Genomic DNA, 22,413 nt, shown 5'->3' on the forward strand with positions numbered 1-22,413 from the left:
TTGTTTTCTTTCACAACAAACACATATATAAAAAACAACATTCTCTCAAGAAGAGACTTGGAGAGAGACAAGACAGAGAAGGGGAAAGGCAGACAGTGTTGCAAATTTAATTTTATCCTATGCACTGAATCATTCTCTTGTTCAAAACTAAGCTGCTTTCACAGGCATGTATAATTGTTCCCTGGTAGCCATTTACCTTTGAGGTCAACATGAGGTCATGCTGTACCTTGCTAATGACGAAAGCACATGTGTTTGGGCCATGCAACATTGTTCCTCCCTTATCCTTCATGCTTCTAGCATTTTGGGGAGAGATCCTGATAGGTCCTTTAAAGAAGAGTGTTCAAAAAAGCAAATATTTCAAAAGTCAGGTTTTACATTTGTAGATTCAGGTTTGGAGTTTCAAACAGCTGCTATATAAGAGACTACACTAATGAGAAGAAGATTCTAAAAGCAGAAATAGTGTTCTGTGCTACCTGAAGGCATAAAAATTAAACAGTCCAGCAGCATATTATTAAACTATATTTCTTAAAAAACATATACTGTGACTGGTTTTTCTGGGGTAAAATTCTGAGTTCAGAATAGTTATAAGGCCTCATTTTGTTTAAATATTAACTTGAAATAATAATTTCTGAGACAAAACCATACAATCAGGAACTTTTCAAGATTTCACTTTCTTTTGACACAACTATTGTATCTCTTTGATAGCCTTTTCTTGCACCTGCTATCTTAAAGAAAGATAGTGTGACAGAACGCACAAAAAAAGAAAAATATAAGAAATTCCTAGCCCTCCATCAGAGAATCTAAAGCTATTCAGTTTCTCTGCTCCTTTTTCCTTCAGCTGGGAGGGAGAGAGGGAGAAGGGTGAAAAGGAAAAGGAAGGGGAGTGGAAAATATAGAAAGAAACTGCTCTTCACTTGCTACCTCTCCAGAGGGTAAAGATAATGCAGCCAAAGTGAGATATCAAGACAATTGCCTGAAATCAAAGCACTCTGACTGCAACTATAGATTGACACGGATTCACCTTCATAAAACAGTGTAGAATGTCCTGACTTCAAAACAGTTGAAGTCATAAAATTCAGATACTTGTTAGCAACCTTTGTTTATGTTGTGGTTTATTAAGTTACAAGCTTCATCAATTACGTCTAGCTGTTACTTAAACACAGGTTTTAGAGTACAAAGTTTCATTAGAAACACTTAGGTAAATTTGCCACTGTTACATACGCCTCTTACAGGAAGTCACTAATAGTTTCTGCTTTATGCACTACATGAGGGTTTAAAACAACATTATTTGAAAATTATCTCCAACAACAGTTTTATTTTCTGTCATTTTCTGGTCTCCTGGGTACGAGAGACATGGATATAGTAGAGATAGTCCAGCAAAGAACCATTAATGGAACCTATGAGAAAAGACTGATAAAGCTAGGACTGTTTCACCTGAAGAGGTAAACCTGAAAGTTCAGGGAGATCTCACTGAGGTACAACAATGCCTGAAGGAAGCATGCAAAAGAGAGGGAGCAAGGCTCTTTTCAGTGGTGCCCAGCAACAGGACCAGAGGAGGAAATTTTTTTTTACTGTGACGGTGACTGAGCACTGACACAGGCTGGCCATGAAGTTTGTGGAGTATCCCTCCTTGGAGATATTCAAATTTGTGGGCAACCAGCTCTAGGTGACTGTATTGGTGGAAAAGGCAGGGCAAGATGACTTGCAGCAATCCATTCCACTATGTGATTGTCATTTACATTTCATTCAACTGTATAACATAAACCCATATTCCAAAAGCCACGTTATTAACACCTCCATCTTATGAGATGTAAGATAAAAAAGATGTTCTTAAAAAACAACTGAACTTGGATTACCTACAGGTGAATTACTCACTGAATTGCTCACTGAACATGCACACCTCGCAAATACTTGAGCTTAAGAATTGTTTGGTCTAACTTAGAATGCTCATTTTCTTCCCTCTCTCAGCATGCCTGCCTTAAACATTGTGGTTCACTCTTCTGAGTTGCAGAACAGCAGCAATTAGATACTAACAGAAAAGTGTGGCTAACCCATAACTAACAACACACTATAATACTGACATTGTCTTTGAACAAGTGTCATTATGTTTGTTTCAAATCAGCAAATCAGTTCTCTAATGTTTACAGAGAATCTGTTGATAGCTTTAGTCTTCTAGCATACAACAGATGTTATGATTTCTCTTCCTTTACCAAGTTCGGCATCATTCCTCAATGTTTATGCAGTAACATATCTTTTAGTAAAAGTAAACGAAGCACCGTGGAGGTAAATGCATTGCAATTCTTCTCAGGGCAGAGGACCTGGTCCTAAGAAAATGTTACATAGTATTGTAACTCCTTCAATAGGCAGAACATCATCAGTTCAGAGCCTCAACAAAATCAAATCAATTTACCTATAGAAATAGAGATCCGCATAACAGAAAAGTGCACTTAGAGTATCTGGCTTCAAATACTGAGGCATATTCCGAGTACACTGTTCTGCACATGTGCACAAGACTATGGGAAACATTTCCTTGCCATACAAATACTGGTTTGGGACAATGCTTCAGAGCTTGAGTAATTGTGGTTTTAATTCCAAAGTATAAATGCAGGTGCAGAAAGCATTCAAGTGTCTTAAGACAGTTACTTTGCCATTTGAAGATGTCTTATTTAACATTTAAATGTACAGCATTTGAAGTACTCTTTTAACTTTATGAACTTCATCCAAATAATTTGTGCTACCACTGCTCCAATAGACACTTGAGTCATAAAATCTTAAGGCTTATTTAATTCATAAGTCTTTGTGCAAACATTATTTAGACAGGGTATTCACTGAACCTATTCTTTTCACCATTCAAAATTAAGACCCACTTCTCCACCTACTTGAAAGGTCATCTTTGAAACAGAACAGACTGATTTCTGTTCTCCAACTACTTACTGTACAAATACTTTGTTCTTAACTGAGCTAGACTACAAACTGAAACATCAGATATGACACATTCTGAAATCGTAATAGTATCATATTCCTTCAAACCATGAAACTTTAGTCCTTAAATTAATTTTGTAACTTGTAAATAAATAAAACCAAAGTACTCTTCGCTAAATGTTCTTTAATAAATGTTCTTTGTAGGTATTCTCTAATGGGAATACCGTTCTAATAGAAGAGATGGTAGGAGAGGGTCAACAGGCATGGTTAAAACTAGAGCAAGTAATTTCTATTTTTACAAGGAAAAAAGAATTTAGTTAAGAAATAAGAAAATTCAGACAGCAAATGTTAGAAAGTATATATAATGTGACTGTATTCAGAATTAGAACTTGGTTGTATAGGCCCACTTGAAGTGTTTCACAGCTTATCAAATTAAATCTTTTTTTTTGTTTGTCCTTTCAACAGCAATATAAAATCCATTTCTTAGTCTCCTCAAATGCCTAAAGTGGTGGATCATTTCCAGGCCTGAATAGATGCCAGTGTTTGTATTGCACCAGAGAACTCTCACTGTTCTTCATTTGATTAATGCAGAGAAACACACTGGAGTAAAACTACCTTCCTTAATTGCTAATACCTCTGAACAAATGCTTCAAGTCCCAAGTTGTCTTTCTTCCTTTGTTAAATGTACTTCAAAGTTTCAGGCTGCATTAATTAGACCCTCTCTGGGCTCTATCGGTAGTGTTTCAAATAGCACCCATCAGAAATGAAGAGACATACCAAAATTTCTAGAATACAGAAATCAGTATCATCATTGCTCCTATTTTGTACAGGTGTGAGTGTATGTATTCAGAGTCCTGAAAGTCATAACTTACAGCTTTGTCACAAGCATAAATAGTGAAAGCTTTCCCAGGGTACCCATATCAGGGCCCTGAGCTTAGCAACAGGCTCCATAACCTTTCACCAATCCTAGGGGTTAAGGTAGCTCTGCTCAAGACCAGTTCTGACAAAATGCAGCTGAATAACCTGAGTGGAACCTTGTCAGGGGCCTCCTCCACTTCCAGCTGGGAGCAGAAGTTCAGGTTTCCATTCTTGAACCTGTGCTGTGCTGTAGGTACATCTGTACTTGGCTGGGTACCTCACTGATTCTGATCCTCCAAATTCAAATCTTGACTTGCCCTCCAGCCTCTCTCCTCTGAACAAACCTTTCTACCTTGGACTCTTTCCCAAGCCTGTTTTTCTGGCACTAGACCCCCCTCTCATCTTCTTGCACCATTGGTCAGTGAGCAAACAGACCCATATTTGTTGAGGTCACCCTTAGCTCACACTAATGCAGGGAGCAGTCTTCCCATCCTGCTGCTTCCTGACAACTAGTTAAGAACCACAGTTCCACCAGGAACAGCTTACAGGATTGAAAAACTTAAAAGTTGAAGAGGTCAGCACTAGTATCTCATATATTAGCTATCAGCAAACTGGATGCAAGCTACTGATCAAGTATTACAAGTTTCCTTGGTAAGCTTAATAAGAAAACCAGGACCATAGGATAAATCAAAAGAATGCTATCATAACTGAAAATTTAATTGTAATATGCAAAGGCCACACATCAGAGGTTCCTCTAACAAGCTAACCTGCCGAATGGATTTTGCATTTCAGAAAAATCACAAGTAAAGACTGAAAAACCTGAATTCTTGGCAGAAACAAGACCTGTACCTTCAGTGAGCCGTAGAGGTCATCCTATCATAGGTATTTACTTCAAAAATAAAAATGTCCAAGGAAAAAACCCATTTCCATAGAAATTATACCCGTAATATCCTTTGCTGTCATTTTAGTTGCCCAGAATAACAATAATTACAGTCGTAATTTAGGAAGACATAAGAAAATTGGCAGAAAGAGCTCTCACAGTTCAAAGATGTAATATAGGTTTAAAACGGGGGTAGGGGGAAATCTTGTTTCCACCAAGGTCCTTACAATACTGACTGGTTTCTTCTTTTTATTAACTTCTTTTAGAAGTCTCTATTTTGGGAAACTTATGGGTCATAATATCCCAAGTTAACACTGAGTAATTAAGCTGTCCATATCAGAAACTATAACTTCAATCAATAAGTCTCCCAACTGAAGACTCTTGCTTCTGTAGCTGTAAACTTCTATTCACAACCAAAACTATAACCTTTGCAGGAGACAAAAGGAGGAAGAACAAAGGCAAAAAAAGTTCAGTGGTACACTAGTTAGACTGATCTGCTGTACATAACAAAATCATAATAAAGACTATAATATAAAAACAAAAGTTTAGATTAGAGCAAGAACGGCTGCAACAGGGCAGATGAAAGGTCCACTAGTTTGAAATGTCATCATATGAAGAATTTTTTAAAAAGTATAGGGTGATGTGAAATTAACTGAACATCCTATCCTGGTGGCTGTTCCAACTTGAAGAAGCCAATTAAGTCAAAATACAATATTGGTTACCATGACTCTTGCCACAGCTATACTAATGATTTCTGCTTCCAAAACGCACATGGAACAATGCTACTGAATTTTTCAAGCAAGAATGAGATTTGCCTGCCAGCAGATGCCATCGGAACAGGCAATTAAAGGGGACAGCAAGGGCAGCTAAACTTTGAACTGCATTAAACAAGAAGCCTGAAGCCTCTACCTCTGTGAGAACAAAAGCCAATGGAAGGCCACACCCCCACCTAATGTCAAGTGGTGATTCAAGAACCCTTTTCACAGACTTCTACGACAGCTATATTTGCTTTCATGATGCAATGCAATTGAAATTCTACAAGGAATTATTTAAACCAGTTCCTGATAATAGATTTTAAAGCAAATAAGCAAGAGTAAAGAAAACAAAAGTCTCAATTCTGCAGACAAAAAATCCAGAAACAATGTATTATTGTGTGGGAGGAATGCAAGTATTGCATTTGAACCACTGTCAACTTGGAAGAACATTTTGTACTAGGTTCTTCTCAAAATTCCAATTTTTGGAGGGCTTGTTTTCTAAAGCATTGTCTTTTTCAAAAGAGAGAGGCAACAGTACTATGAAAGACCAGTATACAAAGCAAAACCTGAAAAAGTAATTTTTCTTCAAAAATAAGCAAAATTATAAGGTATGGAAGAGTACTAATTCTGGGAAGAATTCTGCTAGCTGCCACTACAAGTCTTTAACAGTTTTGTTGTTGTTTTTTTAATGAAGAAATTAATATAAAACATGCCAATTAAATATTGATAGTTTCAGAGAGATCCAGGTGTAAAAGGTAAAGGAGTAGGAGTGGACAATTTTGCTCAAATTTAATCCATCTGGTTCTAAATTAATTTACATTTGGCTGTGAATCTCTGGTGACTTAAGTTTTTCACACTTTTTCACCTGGCTGCCCAAGTTTCATGGAAATAAGGTATTCAGTTATTCAAAAGAAAAAAGACTAAGAAAAATGGATTAATGACAATGGGAGTGTTTGTCCTCAGAAAGCTACTTGTTTTCCCTGGAAATCAGAATTTTTCTGAGTTGACAAGCAACTTAATATCCAATAGAAGATTGCACAAAACAATACTTAACACAGAGATGGGTGTTTCTCCTCAAAGCAGGATTATTTTTAACAATAGGAAATCAGTACCCTTAAAGCAGTCATTGCAAGAAATTATGATCTGTCTCACAAAAATTCTTAACAGCATTTTAATATTTTGCATCAAAATCTCGAGAGAAACTATGTCTTCTGCATGGTCCATGCTGGAAAAGCACAATCTTCTTTGTGATAAGCACTGAAAAAGGAAACCTCTTGGGCAAAGGCTCAAACTGACCACAGATGACATGGTTTTGCAATTAAATTAGTCCAGCTCAATAACGTGCCTTTCGAGTCTTTGGTATGTTCTTAATATTCAACTTTGGGACAGTTAAAACTGAGCCAACTGCAGAACACCAAACAAAGCAAAAAGTTTCTGCCATTGTATCATTCTTTTTCCAAAACTAATTATAACCAATGTTAACTTCTGTGGACTAATTTCACTGTTCAGTTTATTCTTCCTTTTTTTCTCTTTGAAGAAATGGAAATCTACTTCTTAAAACTGTGTTTGTTATGTCTACACCACTGAGCAATCCTTTAACTAAAACACAAGCATATGTAGCAAGTCATCTGAAGGATGGAAAATTTTCCTCATTTTTGCAGGAGAATGCTCAGTGTTGGAGGATGCACTAATTGCAATGATAAGACATTATCACTTTAATTGGACAATTATAAAGAGCTTTTGACATTAAATGCATAGCTAATCTATTAGGTCACTCATGTTAGATGACAATTCCTAAAGCACTAAATGAGTCAAGTTGTAGTCACTTCTCTCTGTTCTGGACTACCTTTAAACTGCACTAATTGTGTACAAATCTCTTCCTAGTTCATCTACCAAAACCCATAGTGGACTAGCCTTCATTTAATCACTTTTCCTCCAATGAAATGTCCTTTAAAATCTTCTAAAAATACACACTGCTTTTCTTTCCAGAACAGAATGTTCACTCTATCATCAAATAAATGAAAACAAATAATTCAACAGTGAAAAGCATTTGAGTTATAACTAAATTTGCAACTCTCATCAAGATATTTTCAAATTAAGAAACAACAATGTATATGAACTATTCATTCTACACATCAGATAGAAGTACACAGACATCCACTCAACTGTCTTAGGTTTCATTTCAATCATCTCTCATACTGAATATGCATTTTTATATTATTTATTACTAAGGTACTTGTATGCTCACAGACACACTGTTTGAAAACTGACAACATTCAGTATTTGCTATCTAATTTTTTCAAACTTCATTAAGCAAACACAAAAGCTTCAGAAAAAAACTTAAGCTAATGCAGAAGACATTTACCAATGCAAAAGAATGGAGCACTTCACTACACTGTGGAAGAAAGTGTACTTGACTGGATTTAATTAAGAAAAAAAATTATTATGCATGGTCAAATAGATCATTTTTACAGTAATTCAATGCATGTTTTCATATTATTTTCCTTAAGACATACAAGTTTTCCATGTATGCTAAGATAAGATTTTTAGTGTAGTTACAGAACTAAAGGCAATGTGAGGGGAAAGACTGATTTTTAAAAATGAAATAGCACTTTAGCAATGCAAATCAAAATTAAGACCAGATCTGATGACTAGGTTAAAGTGACATTAACCAAATCAAAACAATTCCAGCAGAGAAGTGGAGCTATTAATGAGATAAAAAGACAAAAATATGTCTAAGCTACAAGTCCACAAGATCAAGGTAACACACAAAAAATATGATGGGAAAAAACCCCAAAACAACAAGTTAAGAGTTCTAAGGTTTAAAAAGATAAATACATTATAAGACTTGAAAACAAAACAAAAAAACCCCACTGAAGTGATTTCACTAGTGCAAACAAAACAGTGCTGTAGAAGTTTCAAATTCTACCAATACTCCACGTCCCCAATAATAATTTACATTAATGTCACATCCAAATCTACTTTGAAATTCAGTCAGACAAACGCTAGACTAAGATGCATGAAAACATAAGGTTAAAATTGTCTTATTTACCAAATTTTTTACAATTCAGTTTAAAAATCAGAAACACTACCCTTAAATTCATCACTGGATTAAGAATACAAATGCCATAAAAAGCAATACTAAATCTCTTTCAATCTCTTAATCTTTTACCTAATCCAATTCTACAGTTAGGCTTGTAAAACTGTAGGTCTTCACAAGCTTTTAAATAAAGTTTGCATCAGAAGTAATTTCATACTTAAATACCTTGTGATACTGACCTACCCTATGTGAAAATTCCTTTTTATTGAACTACCTTATTCTACTCAGGTTATTTCTTCTTTTTGCATGTAAGGAAAAGCATATTGCTTCATTTTAAAGAAAAACAAAGGCAACATCCCTGTTGATTCAGTTGTAAAAGACAAATTTCAGATTTTAGCAAAGCAGCATCATAAAATACTTCAAAGCGTTTAAAGCTGAACTGCTTTAACTTGGTTGTTTAATTCTTGCATGCTGTTTTCACATAATAACTGTGAAACAGAGAATATTTGACAATGCACTCTTCACACATGCTTCAGCAGCTGCATGGCAGAAATCAGTAGGTTGCTGCTTTCCTACAAGTGACAGGCATTTGCTTCCTTTCACTCATACAAAGCTTAAGGAAAAGCAGCTTCCAACCTCTCCACTGTAGAATAGTCTGCTGTAATTATTGTAGTTCTGTTTGATTCATTAGCTGCCCAGGTACATGGAAATCTTTAACAGTTGTCAGATTATAGCAAAGATAATGAAAACATTTAATCATTATGTTTTCTAGCAAAAAACTATTCAAAATTCATAAATACACAGTGAAATATTTCTCTCTAATAAGAAATCTAAATATAGTGTATATATATCTTTACTATGATTTTTATACATTTTTAATAACCTTAATATAACTTGTCTCAGATAATCAGTCCAAAGAGGGGGTTACTAGAATAAATTCCACTTGCTTAAGTATGCATTTCTAATGGCAAAATTCTTGTAAGAAGCAGGTGGACCAGAAAAGACATGTGAAGAAAGAGAGAGAAAAGAAAGTACACTGCTCTGATTAAATTGCAAATGCTAGACCTTTATTTGACTTACACAATAGGGTAATTTTATTTAAAAGTGCTACCCTAGTGAGCATGAAAACAGCTATACAGGCAAATTCTACCTGTTGTAAAGTACATTTAGTTCAGAAGTATCTATTGTAATGAATTTTAAGTGCTCTAGTAGTAATTCGATTATCTACAGAAAATACAATATGAAATGTCAATTTCTCTGTAAATGGGTCATTTTAATAATGTTTAAGTTCAGTAGCTAAATTACAATAGCACACACAAAAATTTTAGTCAAATGCAGACAGTTTCTTAGATTTTGAAAGCAAGCAACACAATTGCAATTACTTTTTTTTGTTAAAACAAACATGAGAACTGTTGAGATTTTTTTGCAGGGAAGACGAATATAAAATGTGAAAGAGAATAAAAGAAAAAATACAGTTAAATGAACACATTTCTAAGGTATATACTGAAAACAGAATGGATTAGAATCAGAAGAACCAACATTAAATGACCAAGGAGCAAGATGGCTTTATTTAACTGGAGAAAAAGGGATCCAATTCAGAGTGTGGATAAAGCAAACAGATCTCTGATGCCTATCCAAGTCTTCCCCTTTCCTTGCACTACTTGCAAATGATGTGCCAAAGGTGAGCACAGATGAGATGTACTTTTTATAAAATTTGATTTGAGACTTTAAGGTTCTGATTCATTATAACATCATTCTGAACACAGTGAAGACTTATTAGGCTTCATTCAATTTTGGCTCAGAGGCTGAGGTACTGCTCTTTTTCTAACCCTGCAGTGCAGTAATACCAGTACTTGATCTTGTCTCTTGTGCCTGGCACAGTTCTTCTCACAGCTCTAACAGGTCCCACTCTCCCTAGCCACACCTTTTACTATCATTCTTTCCAGATGAAAACTGCACCTCTCTGTACTTAGTCTCTGGCACTGGTGTGGCAATCTGTTGCTAATCCCTTCTCATACCAGTTGAACCTCTCTGGGTTTCATGCTGTAACTTACAGGGAATATACTGACATTATTTCTACTACTTCCCTGCTTCAGAAAGTAAAATGTAACATCTTTGAAAATGGTCCCTCCTAAATCCTACAAATTCCATTTGAAATGCAAATATTCTAGAGGAAACTACCAGCTACCTACTTTTAGAAAATCCTTCTGCTGCTGCTAACAAAGACTTTTAGATTTCAATACCTGATTTCAATACCTTTTAGGTAAGCTAAAAGCCAAAAATCATCCATTTTAAAATTTTCTCAGAAGTAAAATCTTGCACACTTTGACTCTGAAATCTAAAAAGCCTATTTGGAGATAGAACTGTACCTTACAAATAACTAACAGCTAACATCAACAGTCAGAGATCACTGCGTTAGGTACTATGTACTTACTGAGTAAGAGATAAGCTTTTATCCTAAAAGCATGCAATTAAGCTTATTAAAAGTGACACAAAGACATGAGAAAAAGACAAGATAATAATACATTAATTATTATTAGCATAAAGAAGAGTCATAGCATACCAGTTGCCTAGTCATTGCAAAGAATTAGCACAGTCAAGCTTTTTTTTAAAAAAAGCATCTGAAAATGAAAACATTAGTGACTTTTCAGACTTATGCAGGTCTTTCCCTTTTCATGTCAAGGGCAGCAGAAGAAAGTAGAAAAGCTTTTCAGGGAAAACTAGAACAAAGATGTATGACAACACTGGTAGGCCTAAAACCAACAAACTAAGAGCTCAAAACCTAGTAACACAGACAACTGGATTTTGTTCTATGATGTAGGAGTCTGGAATGCAGGTTTTCCACCCTTCTCAAACATGCTTAGGATTTCAATGAGACTTTGTCATCGTGCTCAATTCTGTCCACACTTACTGGAGAGCCAAATACTCACCTCATCACTAAGAAACTCCTTACTTAGACCAAAGTCTGTCAGCACCACATGGCCATCAGAATCGAGGAGAATATTCTCAAGTTTTATATCCCGATATATAATCCCCAACTGCAAATAGAATATAAGAAAAAGCACTTCCAGTGTAACCACATCAAGACAATGTTGCTGAAGGCTTTTAAATATAAAGCCACCAAAATTCACTTTATTAAGGTAATCTGACACATGGAAGTTGCTCCTCAAAACAGACAATTTTTTAAAGCCTTGGAAGAAGCAACTTTAAAATAACCTAAAAATACCTTCAAAATTACATTGCATTAATGTCTTAAAATCTAAAGGACATACTGTATATCCCTTGAATCTAAAAGTGACCAAATACTTGCTGTGGGGTGCAAAACTCAGTTCTGCTTTCATTAAGAATGAAAATGGATGCTTCTGTTATACAGCCTAGACACAGACCATACATAAATGCATGCTTTGTAATAGTCTACAAATCTACTTATTACTTCCGAGAAGTGTAACACTTTTTGTCTCTACAGTTGTGCTAGAACTCTACTACTCAGTTAAGGATAACTGAACAATACAACCCAAAACTTGTTCACTACAGTTAGTTTTAGTGACAACACCATTTCACAAGGATTACTAAAAATGAACAAATAATTTGTCAATAACACTACTCTTCATCCTGCAAACAAAAATTTGTGGCCTTAATCTGGTGCACAAGGAGGGACACTTCATTGCGGATTATTTCCAATTATAGAACTAATGTCCTATTGCTGCATAAAGTTACTTTCAATTTAAAACAGCCTAAAACAATAGTTCTCCTTAATAATTTTATATGATACAAAAAGTATAAAGCTGTAAATTCTCAAAATCAGCACCAGAATGAAGTTATTTTACCTTGTGGAGATGTTCAAGTGCCAAAACGATTTCTCCGATGTAAATTTGCACCTCATTTTCTGAGAATCTCTCTCTGTGTGAAAGATGAGTAAACAATTCTCCTCCATTTATATAGTCTAAAAAACAGAACACAGAACCTCATAATTTCCCTTTCTGACAATTTTATTTTCTTAATGGAATATTATTAGGTACTCTGTAAGCTATTTAGTAACACATTCTATTATCAGATGCTTTTCCTTAATTGTAATTCACTAGTATTTCATCATGCAATATTCAATTTCTTTCTTAGAGGACTGAAGGAAGAACAAGACCCAATTTTGAATAAGCAGCAAAACCATACAATAAGCCTCAAATATTTCTAAATTATAAAGATGGGTTTTTTCATAAAAATAAGTCTTTTAGTTATTTAGGAATATGAAAAGAAAGAAGTACAAATGATATTTACAAACAGAATCCTTGTAGACTCTTATTAAATACTCTGATGAGCAAAACAGCAGACTGACACAAAAAAAAGCAATTCAGAAAACAGATATTAGGGGAAATAATCAACTATGGACAAGTACAAAATTTTCCCTTCACAAGGGAAACCTTGATAGCAAAACTTACTGTAGATTATTTCCACATACACTCCCTCATGGAAACCACACTTTCATTCTTTACAGGCTATGACACAAGGATTTTCCCACAGTAAGGCAGAGGGGAAAAAAATTATTACAACAGAGCTCCACAGTAACACAAACATATTTTAGATGTAGAGCTGTTTATGATAGCAGCCATTATTGTATTTGTTACAGCCATAGATTTGCAACCTCACAGCCCCCATTATTGTATTTGAGGTCTACATACACAGAGCAGGGAATATGCCCCACAAAATCTTTCTCAGCATTTTTCTGAATATTGTTTCTATAGATTTGTTGGTCTAAAACACAAATCCATAAACGAAGCCTGATCCTATTTTAAGCTAGTGTAAAGGAGAAAGCATAGATTAAAAATTACACACACACTGATCTCTCTCCACTTTTCAGTTCTTTAGTTCTCTCTTTGAAAAGGAATATTAGTGGAATCAAACAACATGAAAAGGATTATTTATCTAGACCAGTAAGCAAATGAAAAAGATTTAATGAAGTATAAATAACCCACACTTTACAGTTGCTTCCTTTTTCTAAAAAAACTTCAGCATGTAGAAAAAGGTAACAGAAACAGATTTTTTAAATCTCTCTAGCCAGAACTGCTAACTTAGTACAAGGCAAGCATTGAATTGCCATTGAATTGTTCTAAGACTGTGACAGATGCAAACCAAAGCTGCCACAGGAGTGGCACAACAAACTTAATTCTATCCAGGTTGTAACACTAACCTCAGCCCAATGAAACAACTAGCCTTCGAATTCTTGGTGCAAGATCAAATGCATCACTGACATAATGGGAAAAAAAAATCCCGCTTATTTCAGTGTAAACTCCACCTGACAGTTCAGGTTATTTAGCTATTTTTTAATGTATTAGATGTTTAACCTTGTGTGACAAGTTCTGTATAGAATTGCTGGCCCTCACATGGATACAACACTTTGTTCATTCCATATGGTTTAAAGTCAACATAAAAATTGGAATCAGCTCCCAACTGTTTTCTGGAAATCTGGCAGAAATGCAGCTGCATTTCCCCCAAAATCCAGAAGCCTCTGAAACACTTAAATTCCAAAGCTAAATTAAAGTGATTTACACAGACTTACATAATAAGACAAGAAAAACTCAGGTTTGAGGAGTTTTGGGTTTTTTTGCTTTTGTTTCCCCTCTTTTTTTTTTTTTTTTTTTTATATTTCTAATGGAATTTAAGGTGCATTTAGCAAAAAAAACCTTGGACTTAGGAAATAGTCCTCTAATGTTTATAATAAATGTCACATTTTACCTCATTTAATATTTCAATTTTTTCTAAATTATTAGTCAATACATTTAAATCCAATATAAATTTCAAAATCTTTATTATGAACAGTTACTATCAAGGAATCACAAAGTAATCAATATATTTCTAACTATTTATTTGTGACAATATTTTACGCATTTCTTTAATGTCCTAGTCAGAGGAATTTGCATGAAACTATATTACAATTTTCAACTCTCATTTTCAAAAGAACTCTAGTGAATACTCCATTTCAGTTCAACATATTTATTATTTCACTGTAGTATATGAAACTAAAGTATGTGCAGAGAGTACCTTTCTAAGAACTGACAGCTAGAGGTGTAGATCCATTTAACATTAATAAAATTTGCTAATTTGATGTAAATCAGACTGTTAATAAAGGTTAAAAAATAGAAGTTATGGACAAAGGAATGCAAAACCTGCACTTCAATTAAAGGACAATTTTACATCCTCAAAGATTTTACTACAGAAGCATATTATCAGGCCAAGCCTTTAATTAATCATTCATTTTACTATTCTTTTAAAATATTCTAAGTAAGAAGGTTTTAGAAATGGTAGGCAATCTTCCTACAAATACACCTCATACACCAAACACTAAATTTGCTGCTAATCTGAAAGGTAGAAAGATTTCTAAAATTACAGTAGTATCAAACCTGCACTAGCTCTACTTTCAGTACAGAAATGTGTGATTTTGGATTATCTCTTAATACCCAAACATTGAAACATGCAGTATCTCAATACTCAAAAAAGTTCAAGTTATCTCATAACAAAACATTTAACAAAGCAATTGCTTCCAGGTCACTGATGAATATTCATGTACATTTTTTGCTGCATATAAGTCACAGATAACCACTACCCCTCCAAGTCAGAGTAGCACACTGAGGCTCAAACAGGAAAACCACCAACATAGACACTGTTGAAGATGAACAGTATTTTACTTCCTATGCTTTCTCATGCAATCTCCAAACACACTGTACTTTAAACCACATAAACTCTTACAAAACAGAGAGAAAATGGCCTTTTCTTTTTTTTTTTTTTTCCTTTCTTTTTTTTTTTTTTTTGTAAGAACTTGAATCCTGAAGAGTACTCACCTAAAATGAGATGAAGCTTTGTATCTGTCTGGAAGGCATAATGTAATGTGACCAAAAATGGTGATTGCCTGATGTGCTCCAAGACTTGTCGTTCTGTCCTCGTGTGTTCAGTTGTTTTGGCTTTTTGAACTATTGTTGCTTTCTTCAGTACTTTCATGGCATACAGTTTTCCAGCATCATGGCCACTTACTTTCCTCACTAGGAATACTTTTCCATAGGCTTAAAAATTAGGATGAAAAAACCACCAAAAACAAAGAAAAGAAAGAGAAAAAGAGACAAAGACCACAAGTTACCTATTTGTATGACCAATTCAGCTGATGCTATTATTACTTTCAATTACTTATTGTTATGGCAGACAGTAATCACTCAGGCTAAAAATCTACTAAAACACTTTTTCAGATTGACCTTTTCTGAGCAAAATTTCAAACAAATAAGCTTTGTAAGTGAACACTGCAAGAGTGGGAAAGCAATTGAACCTCTTCAGTGTATAAAACAATTTTAAAAGCTGATGATTTCGTCCTTTGTAATAACCTAAAACATCCACACCTAGAATTAAGCAAGAGTTCCAAGTAAGAGATACTATTTTTTTGTTCTTAAAATAGTCTGCTCCTATTTGCACAACTCATACTTTCATACTGGTTTTATAGCACTGAAGTTACAAAAACCTGTAGAAAAGCCAATGAATTCTTCCCATCAGTATTTCATACAGAGGAGCTTTCTGAGGCTCTCATACTGAACTTTAAAGGACTCCTGGGAATTCTACATAATTAAATTTGATATATTTACCGGGCAAACCTGTAGAAACAGTAAAGCTTAGAATTAGTGTGCAGCTGCTGGGCCATGATCTCACTGCAATTATAGAGATACAGTAGGATAGCTTGCATAAGCTATCATGGACGGTTACATACTTTTTAGGTAAGACGCCGCCAGAAAGGCAAGGTGGTGGAGGCCTCTCTATGTAAGGCAGCAACCAAAATGTATCAAGCTTTGACTAGGGGTGGATGAAGGAAAAGCCAAGAGCTTATGGGTAAGAATCACGGGATAGGCTAAAATGGATTTAGTGTTATGGGTGTTTACTATAGGCGACCTGATTAGTATGAGGAAGTAGATGAGGCCTTCCACAGACAGCAAGAAGTAGCTGTCACCATAACAGGCCCACAATCCTCATAACCACCCCAACAGCTGCTGGAAAGACATCACAGCTTGGCACACGGGAGCCCAGGAGGCTCCTGCAGAGCACTGATAATAACTCTGACATATCTGGTGGGGAAGCCCACAAGGAGAGATGTGTTGCTGGACCTTGTATTAAGAAACAAATGAGGACTGGCTAGGGAAGAGATGGCTGAAGGCAGCATTGACTGCAGTGCCCGTGAGATGCTAGAGTTCAGGATTCTGCATGGAAGAAGCATGGAACTAAGCAGGATTATAGCCCTTGGACTTCAGGAAAAATAACTCTGGCATCTTCAAGGGCCTACTTGGAAGAATCTCATAGGTTAGGTCTTTAGAAGGCAGGGTAGGTCCAAAAGAGATGGTTAATATTCAAGTAGCACTTCCTCTATGCTTAAGATCATGACATCCCTGTGAATAAGACATTAAGCAAAGGGGGCTGGAGATCTGAACAGATGGGCAAGGCACTTCTGGCAAAATTCAGAATAAGGAAGTTCACAGAATGTGGAAAAAGTGTCAGGCCACTGGGGAAGAATATAGGAGTACTGTCAGAGTATGGCAGGTATGTGTCAAGGAAAGCAAAGGTCCATCACTTGGAATTAAATCTGCCAAGAGATATCATGGACAAGAGGGGCTTCTTCAAGGATATCAGTAGCAAAAGGAAGACTTAAGAAAATATGGCCTAATGAAGTAGGTGCCTTGGTGACGAAAGGTACAGAGAAACCAGAGTTATCGAACACCTTCACTTCTTACTCACTGCTAAGGCTGGCCCTCAAGAATCCCTTGGAGCCCTGGGGGCTTTCCCTTGGTTGAAGATAGGGTTAGGCAAATCTGACACCCACAGATTCACGAGCCCTGGAGGGATTCACCATGACTGCTGAGGGATTTAGCAGATGTTACTGCTAGACCAGTCTCCATCGTCTTTGAAAGATCATGGAGAACGGGAAAGGGTCCTGAGGACTGAAGCAAAGCCAATACCACACCAGTCTTCGAAAGGGCAAGAAAGAAGATCCAGGAAACCATAGGCTAAACAGCCTCACCTTCATCCTGGAGAGGTGATGGAACAACAAATCCTGGATATCATATATATACATGTGGATGAAAAGAAGGTGTCCTGGGGTGACAGAAATAGCAAACATGGATTCACCAAGGAGAAATCATGCTTTAACAATCTGGCATCCTTCTATGAAGAAAGAGATACAAAGATGATTAGGGAACTAGAGCATTTCTTATGTGAAATAAGAAGCCTATTTCTTCTCCTCTTTGGCCTGGAGAAGACTGAGAGGGGAGCTCATCAATGTGTACATGTATCTTATAGACAGGTCTCAAGAGAATGGGGCCACACTCTTTCCTATAGTGCTCAGCAACAGGGTAAGAGGCAGCCCACACAAACTGAAAAACGTGAAGTTCCATAAGAATATGAGGACAAACTTCTTTGAGGGTGACAGAACACTAGAACAGGCTACCTGGAAAGGCTGTGGAGTCTCCAACTCTGGAGCTATTCAAAACCCACTTGCCCACATTTGCATGCAGCATGTTCTGGGTTAACCTGCTTTAGCAGAGGGGCAGGACTAGGTGGCTCCCAGTGGTCCCTTCCAACCCCAACCATTCCATGATTCTGTAGTAGACACAACAGGACTTTATTTAAAAGAATGAGTTTTACTTTTGTAGATGGCACTAGTTACTGCTCAAACAATCAGGAGAAAGGAACTATGAGATGGTTGATTTATTTACATCAAGGTAATTAAGTTCTCTTACAAAAAGGTTTTTTAAGACACTAAAAAGTTATGTGTGCCAAGGGGAGAATTCTCTAAAAAAATTAAGAGCTATTAGAAGACAAAGTTGAAAGGTTAAAAAAAATATTCAGCTTTTTCAGAGAAAGCAAGTCACCACAAGAATTCATCCTGCCAGATTCAGTCATCTGTGAACAGTGAGGGGAAAAAAATTAGCTTGGTTTAGTAGATTATCCAATGCAACAGAAATTGAAGCTGACTGCAGAAAACTCTACCACAGTATCAAAATACTAAGTAGCCAAAAAAAATAAAATGGCAGAGAAAATTTCAAATATTAAACACATAATCCACATGAAGTATCATAATTGCACATAGTGTTAGAACTAAGGAGAGGAAAATAACTAAAGTTATCAAACACAACCCCAATTAAAATGTCAGAAACTTCAAGGAAAGTACTGAAGAGAAGAAATGACAAAAATGGATCCACACCTTCAACACAAACCCAGAAATCCCTTATGCTGTGGTATAAATCTTTGTGTGCTCCTGTCTTGAATGAAGCACACTATTTTAGTAGCTTGTCTTCTGTCCCCAGCTACCTTGCTCCCATCAGAAAAAAAAAGTATAAAACATTAGGAAAGGAAAAAGAACTCCTCTAAACATGAAGGGAACTTAACATACTTCCATATTTTATTTAGCCTCAAAAAATAGAGTACTTAAGAAGATTATAGAGTTAAAAAAGAAAAAAACCAAAAACTGTAAGAAGGTTGGTAAAGAACAAATTTTCATTATTTTTAGAAACAAAATAAATAAGGCAATAAATTAAATAATTAGGTATCAGCATTAAAAACTATGCAAAGCACACAAATAAACATGCAGTTAAACTGTGGAACTACTGTTCCATGATACTGCAGCTGTCAAAAATGCAGATGAATTTTAAAAGATTACATAAATCCCTGAGGGAGAGGAAAACACAGCAAGTGTTGCCAAACTCTGAAGAGAATCTCTGGCTCAGGCAGACCCCAAACTGTAGGCTGCTACAAGCTCACTAAGGAAACCATCATTGTAAGCCTCTCCTCAAGCCATCATGAGACAGAAAAACTAACAAGCTCATTGTTTTGTCCAACCCTTGTAATTACTACATTCTCAAAGAGAATGCTTAAATAGCCCAAACCTGAAAATACACTGGACAAGTGTATACTGTCCTGATGTGAGACATTCAAATTTAGTTGGCCTTTAAAAATGCTATACCTACAGAGCTCCCAATAAGCATCGCATGAGACTCCAGATTTCTTTCTGGATTTTTTTCCAGAAGGGTAATAGATGTGATGTGACATGTGAGCTTTTTTCCTAGATCCATGTTCTGCTTCAGTGAGTATGCAAAACTAATATTGCTCATATACTGAACAATTCTTTTTAAGAAGTTCTTTACCTGACTCATCACACCTTAAGGAATCATCCTTCCCTCCTTTACAGAATTCCTTATCTGCAAAAAGAGCTTTCAGAAAATAAGTTTTCCTAACATATCTCTCAAGAATGGCAAATAGAGTCAGAATAGGTGACATCTTTCTATTTTGTGAGATATGCAGGACAGTCTCTTTCAAGATTTGGCGTTTTGTGTTGCATTCTCCAACTTGATAGTTACACAATCTCAAGCATACATAAGCAAGACTGAATGGTCAACAGCTACTCATCACCAGGAAACAGTAATTTTATCAGAAATGCTGGAGAACATTAAGCTAAATTAAAATGAACAAAAGCCTCATGATTGTAACACTTGGCTATCTGTAATTGCATTTTATAAAAACATAATAATGCATCTTAAGTGAGAGAATGCAGTACCTACTACAGCTTTACATATAGAATCAGAGAAAATTATCTGGTTAGTGTAATAGCTGCAAGAATCTCTAGAAACTATACTCTTGTTGCCATAAAAGACTTTGCAACATTGAGCTTTGCCATGGTATAAATTGTTTTATATCTGAAATCTGAAAAGGAATCTGAAAAGGAATCTGAAAAGGAATGAGAAAATGATGATGATTCTCAGCATTTTTATCAGAGTAAATCTTAAGTAGCACTATTTTAATCAAATGACTCATAATATATTCAGCACCAGAATCTCTGATATCATCACAAGAAATCTACTTAAAAGACAACACCACAAAAGCAATTTATTTGAGTGGCAGAAAGGAGAAAGCACATAAGCTAATTGCAATACTCTTACAATTGTACTTCAGTAAAGCTTTTTTAATTTCTCAAAGAGCAACATTTTAATGCTCATTCTCAAAATCTCATGCACATCTCATCTACTGCCAAGGCAGAAATATTCAGCCAGCAATATATGCCCCATAATGAAACACAATCACCAAGTATCCACCCATCCAATTCACTGAAAATACACTAAATTATAGAAAATCTGGAATACTATAATACATACACAGACACAAACTTCATTAGACTGACCTGGCAGCTTAAGAGAAATAAAATAATTTAAACAATGGTTATCAGTCTTTATGATGACTAAGAGATTTGTCACTAGCAATTTATACCAAATTTGCACTCAGTTCATGAGATAGAAAAATATAATTGGGTGCTAAAACTTCCCTTTTACCACTGCCCTTTTAATGAATACAAATTCATAATAATATATCATAAGTATATATAAGCATACATATAAGTATACTTAGACATAATTATATATATATTCATATTCATAGTAATACATATAATTCTAAGTTACAATTTAGCAAGTCATTAGAATATTCTAAAATACACACTTGCTGAAAGACAATGAGTTAAAAATATGGAGTATTCTTTGCTTTCTTCTTTCTGTATAAATGCAAGTACATTAAGGCATTGCATCACACCAGCTGATTCTTGGAGAGGAAAATGAGCACAATTCTTATTGTTTACAGTACACTGGATCGTTTCTGTGGACTCCTAAATTCATGAAAACTTTACACTTGCATTCAATCAGTGTTTTTAAAATTAATCTTTTCAAGTGCTAATATAAGCTACACCTCTTTCTTGAAGCACTTTTTTTACTGTCAGTGTAAGAATAATTACAAAACTACAAAGGAAAAGGCTCGAAGGTACAAAATATTGAAGGATTTTAATACATTTCATTGTATTTTTGTACGATATATGCCTAACGACACCTTTGCTCTGCAATTTGGATTTACATTAAATCTGCCTAAGGAATTCAGAAGCAGAACTCTCACTGTATCAGTCCATATGAATTAAAAACTGGGATGTGGCAAATTTAGAAAAGCATATAGCTCTAGCAGCCAAAAATGGGTGAAAAAGCCAAACAGAAACCTTAACAAACCTCAAATAAAAGCATTCTAAGTATTTCCAACTTATTGTCTATGACCAAACTGTCAAATACAAGGCATTCTCTGTCATCTTTCCTTAGATATCAGATAGACAAGAATCATTAATTGAATTTTTCCAACATTATTACTTACTCTGAGAATAAATTCCCTCTCCCATTAAACAAGAGAGTGATGATTAATATGAAAGGCAAAAAGTGACAGGAGGGGGTAAATTACATCTTAAACTGTACTTTATACCAGCATTTTGCTTTTGTTTCTTTTTTGCTTTTTTACCGTTTTTTAAAAAAAAAGTAAATGTTATTACAGGAAATGGTTATGGTAGACAATACATGCCTAACTTTTTTTCATTTTTAAAGCATGTCAGTTTCTGGAAGGCAGCTCTCAAATGCAAGTCAATCTACCAATGGATATAGATACTATTAATTTTTAATTATTAAAAAATTAAAGTAAATAATTTTCTGTAAAAATTGTTTTAAAGGTACTGTACACCACTGAAGTTTAAGTCAGAACAGCTAACCAAGAGCTGCCTGGGATCACCATTGTATTTTCTCCTTTCTTTCTTAAATGTAAGACTGCTTTTGCTATTCTCTCTCACATTCCAGTTCCAATAAGAATCATTGCTATTCATCTCCAATTTAATGTACAGATTTTTTCAGATTTCTCTGGTGTATGAAAAAGACAAATTTGTCCACGTTCTTAGAGTGAACATAGCCTCCTCTTTTCAGTCTGTTATTCACGCAGAAAACTAATTTTCCATTTCCAAGCCCTGTCTCCAATTAGCCATCCCACCTACCATTCAGTATACATTCTAGCTGTCCTCAGCAGAAACAGAAGTAAAATATTTAATTGGAGTTTGGAATTATTTTTAGGCACTCACTAATTTTGTCTCACTCTCC

General features: G+C 35.3%; 1 protein-coding gene across 4 annotated transcripts in view; it reads right to left on the bottom strand.

Moving 5' to 3' along the window:
- The window catches only part of RPS6KA5 (ribosomal protein S6 kinase A5), a 73,566-nt gene that overhangs the window by 35,922 nt on the left and 15,231 nt on the right, over nt 1-22,413 (bottom strand). For 3 of the 4 annotated variants that reach the window (XM_056493503.1, XM_056493502.1, XM_056493505.1), the window contains exons 3-5: nt 15,286-15,504; nt 12,283-12,398; nt 11,386-11,493 (exon numbers count right to left, since the gene is read on the bottom strand). In XM_056493503.1, the coding sequence (XP_056349478.1) occupies nt 11,386-11,493; nt 12,283-12,398; nt 15,286-15,504 (443 nt within the window). Of the gene's footprint in view, nt 1-196; nt 325-11,385; nt 11,494-12,282; nt 12,399-15,285; nt 15,505-22,413 lie in introns of those variants that run through there. The other variant, XM_056493504.1, reaches the window with a different exon arrangement.

This window comes from Oenanthe melanoleuca, chromosome 5 (assembly GCF_029582105.1).
Source record: "Oenanthe melanoleuca isolate GR-GAL-2019-014 chromosome 5, OMel1.0, whole genome shotgun sequence".
In the NCBI taxonomy this organism is placed as follows: Eukaryota; Metazoa; Chordata; class Aves; order Passeriformes; family Muscicapidae; genus Oenanthe; species Oenanthe melanoleuca.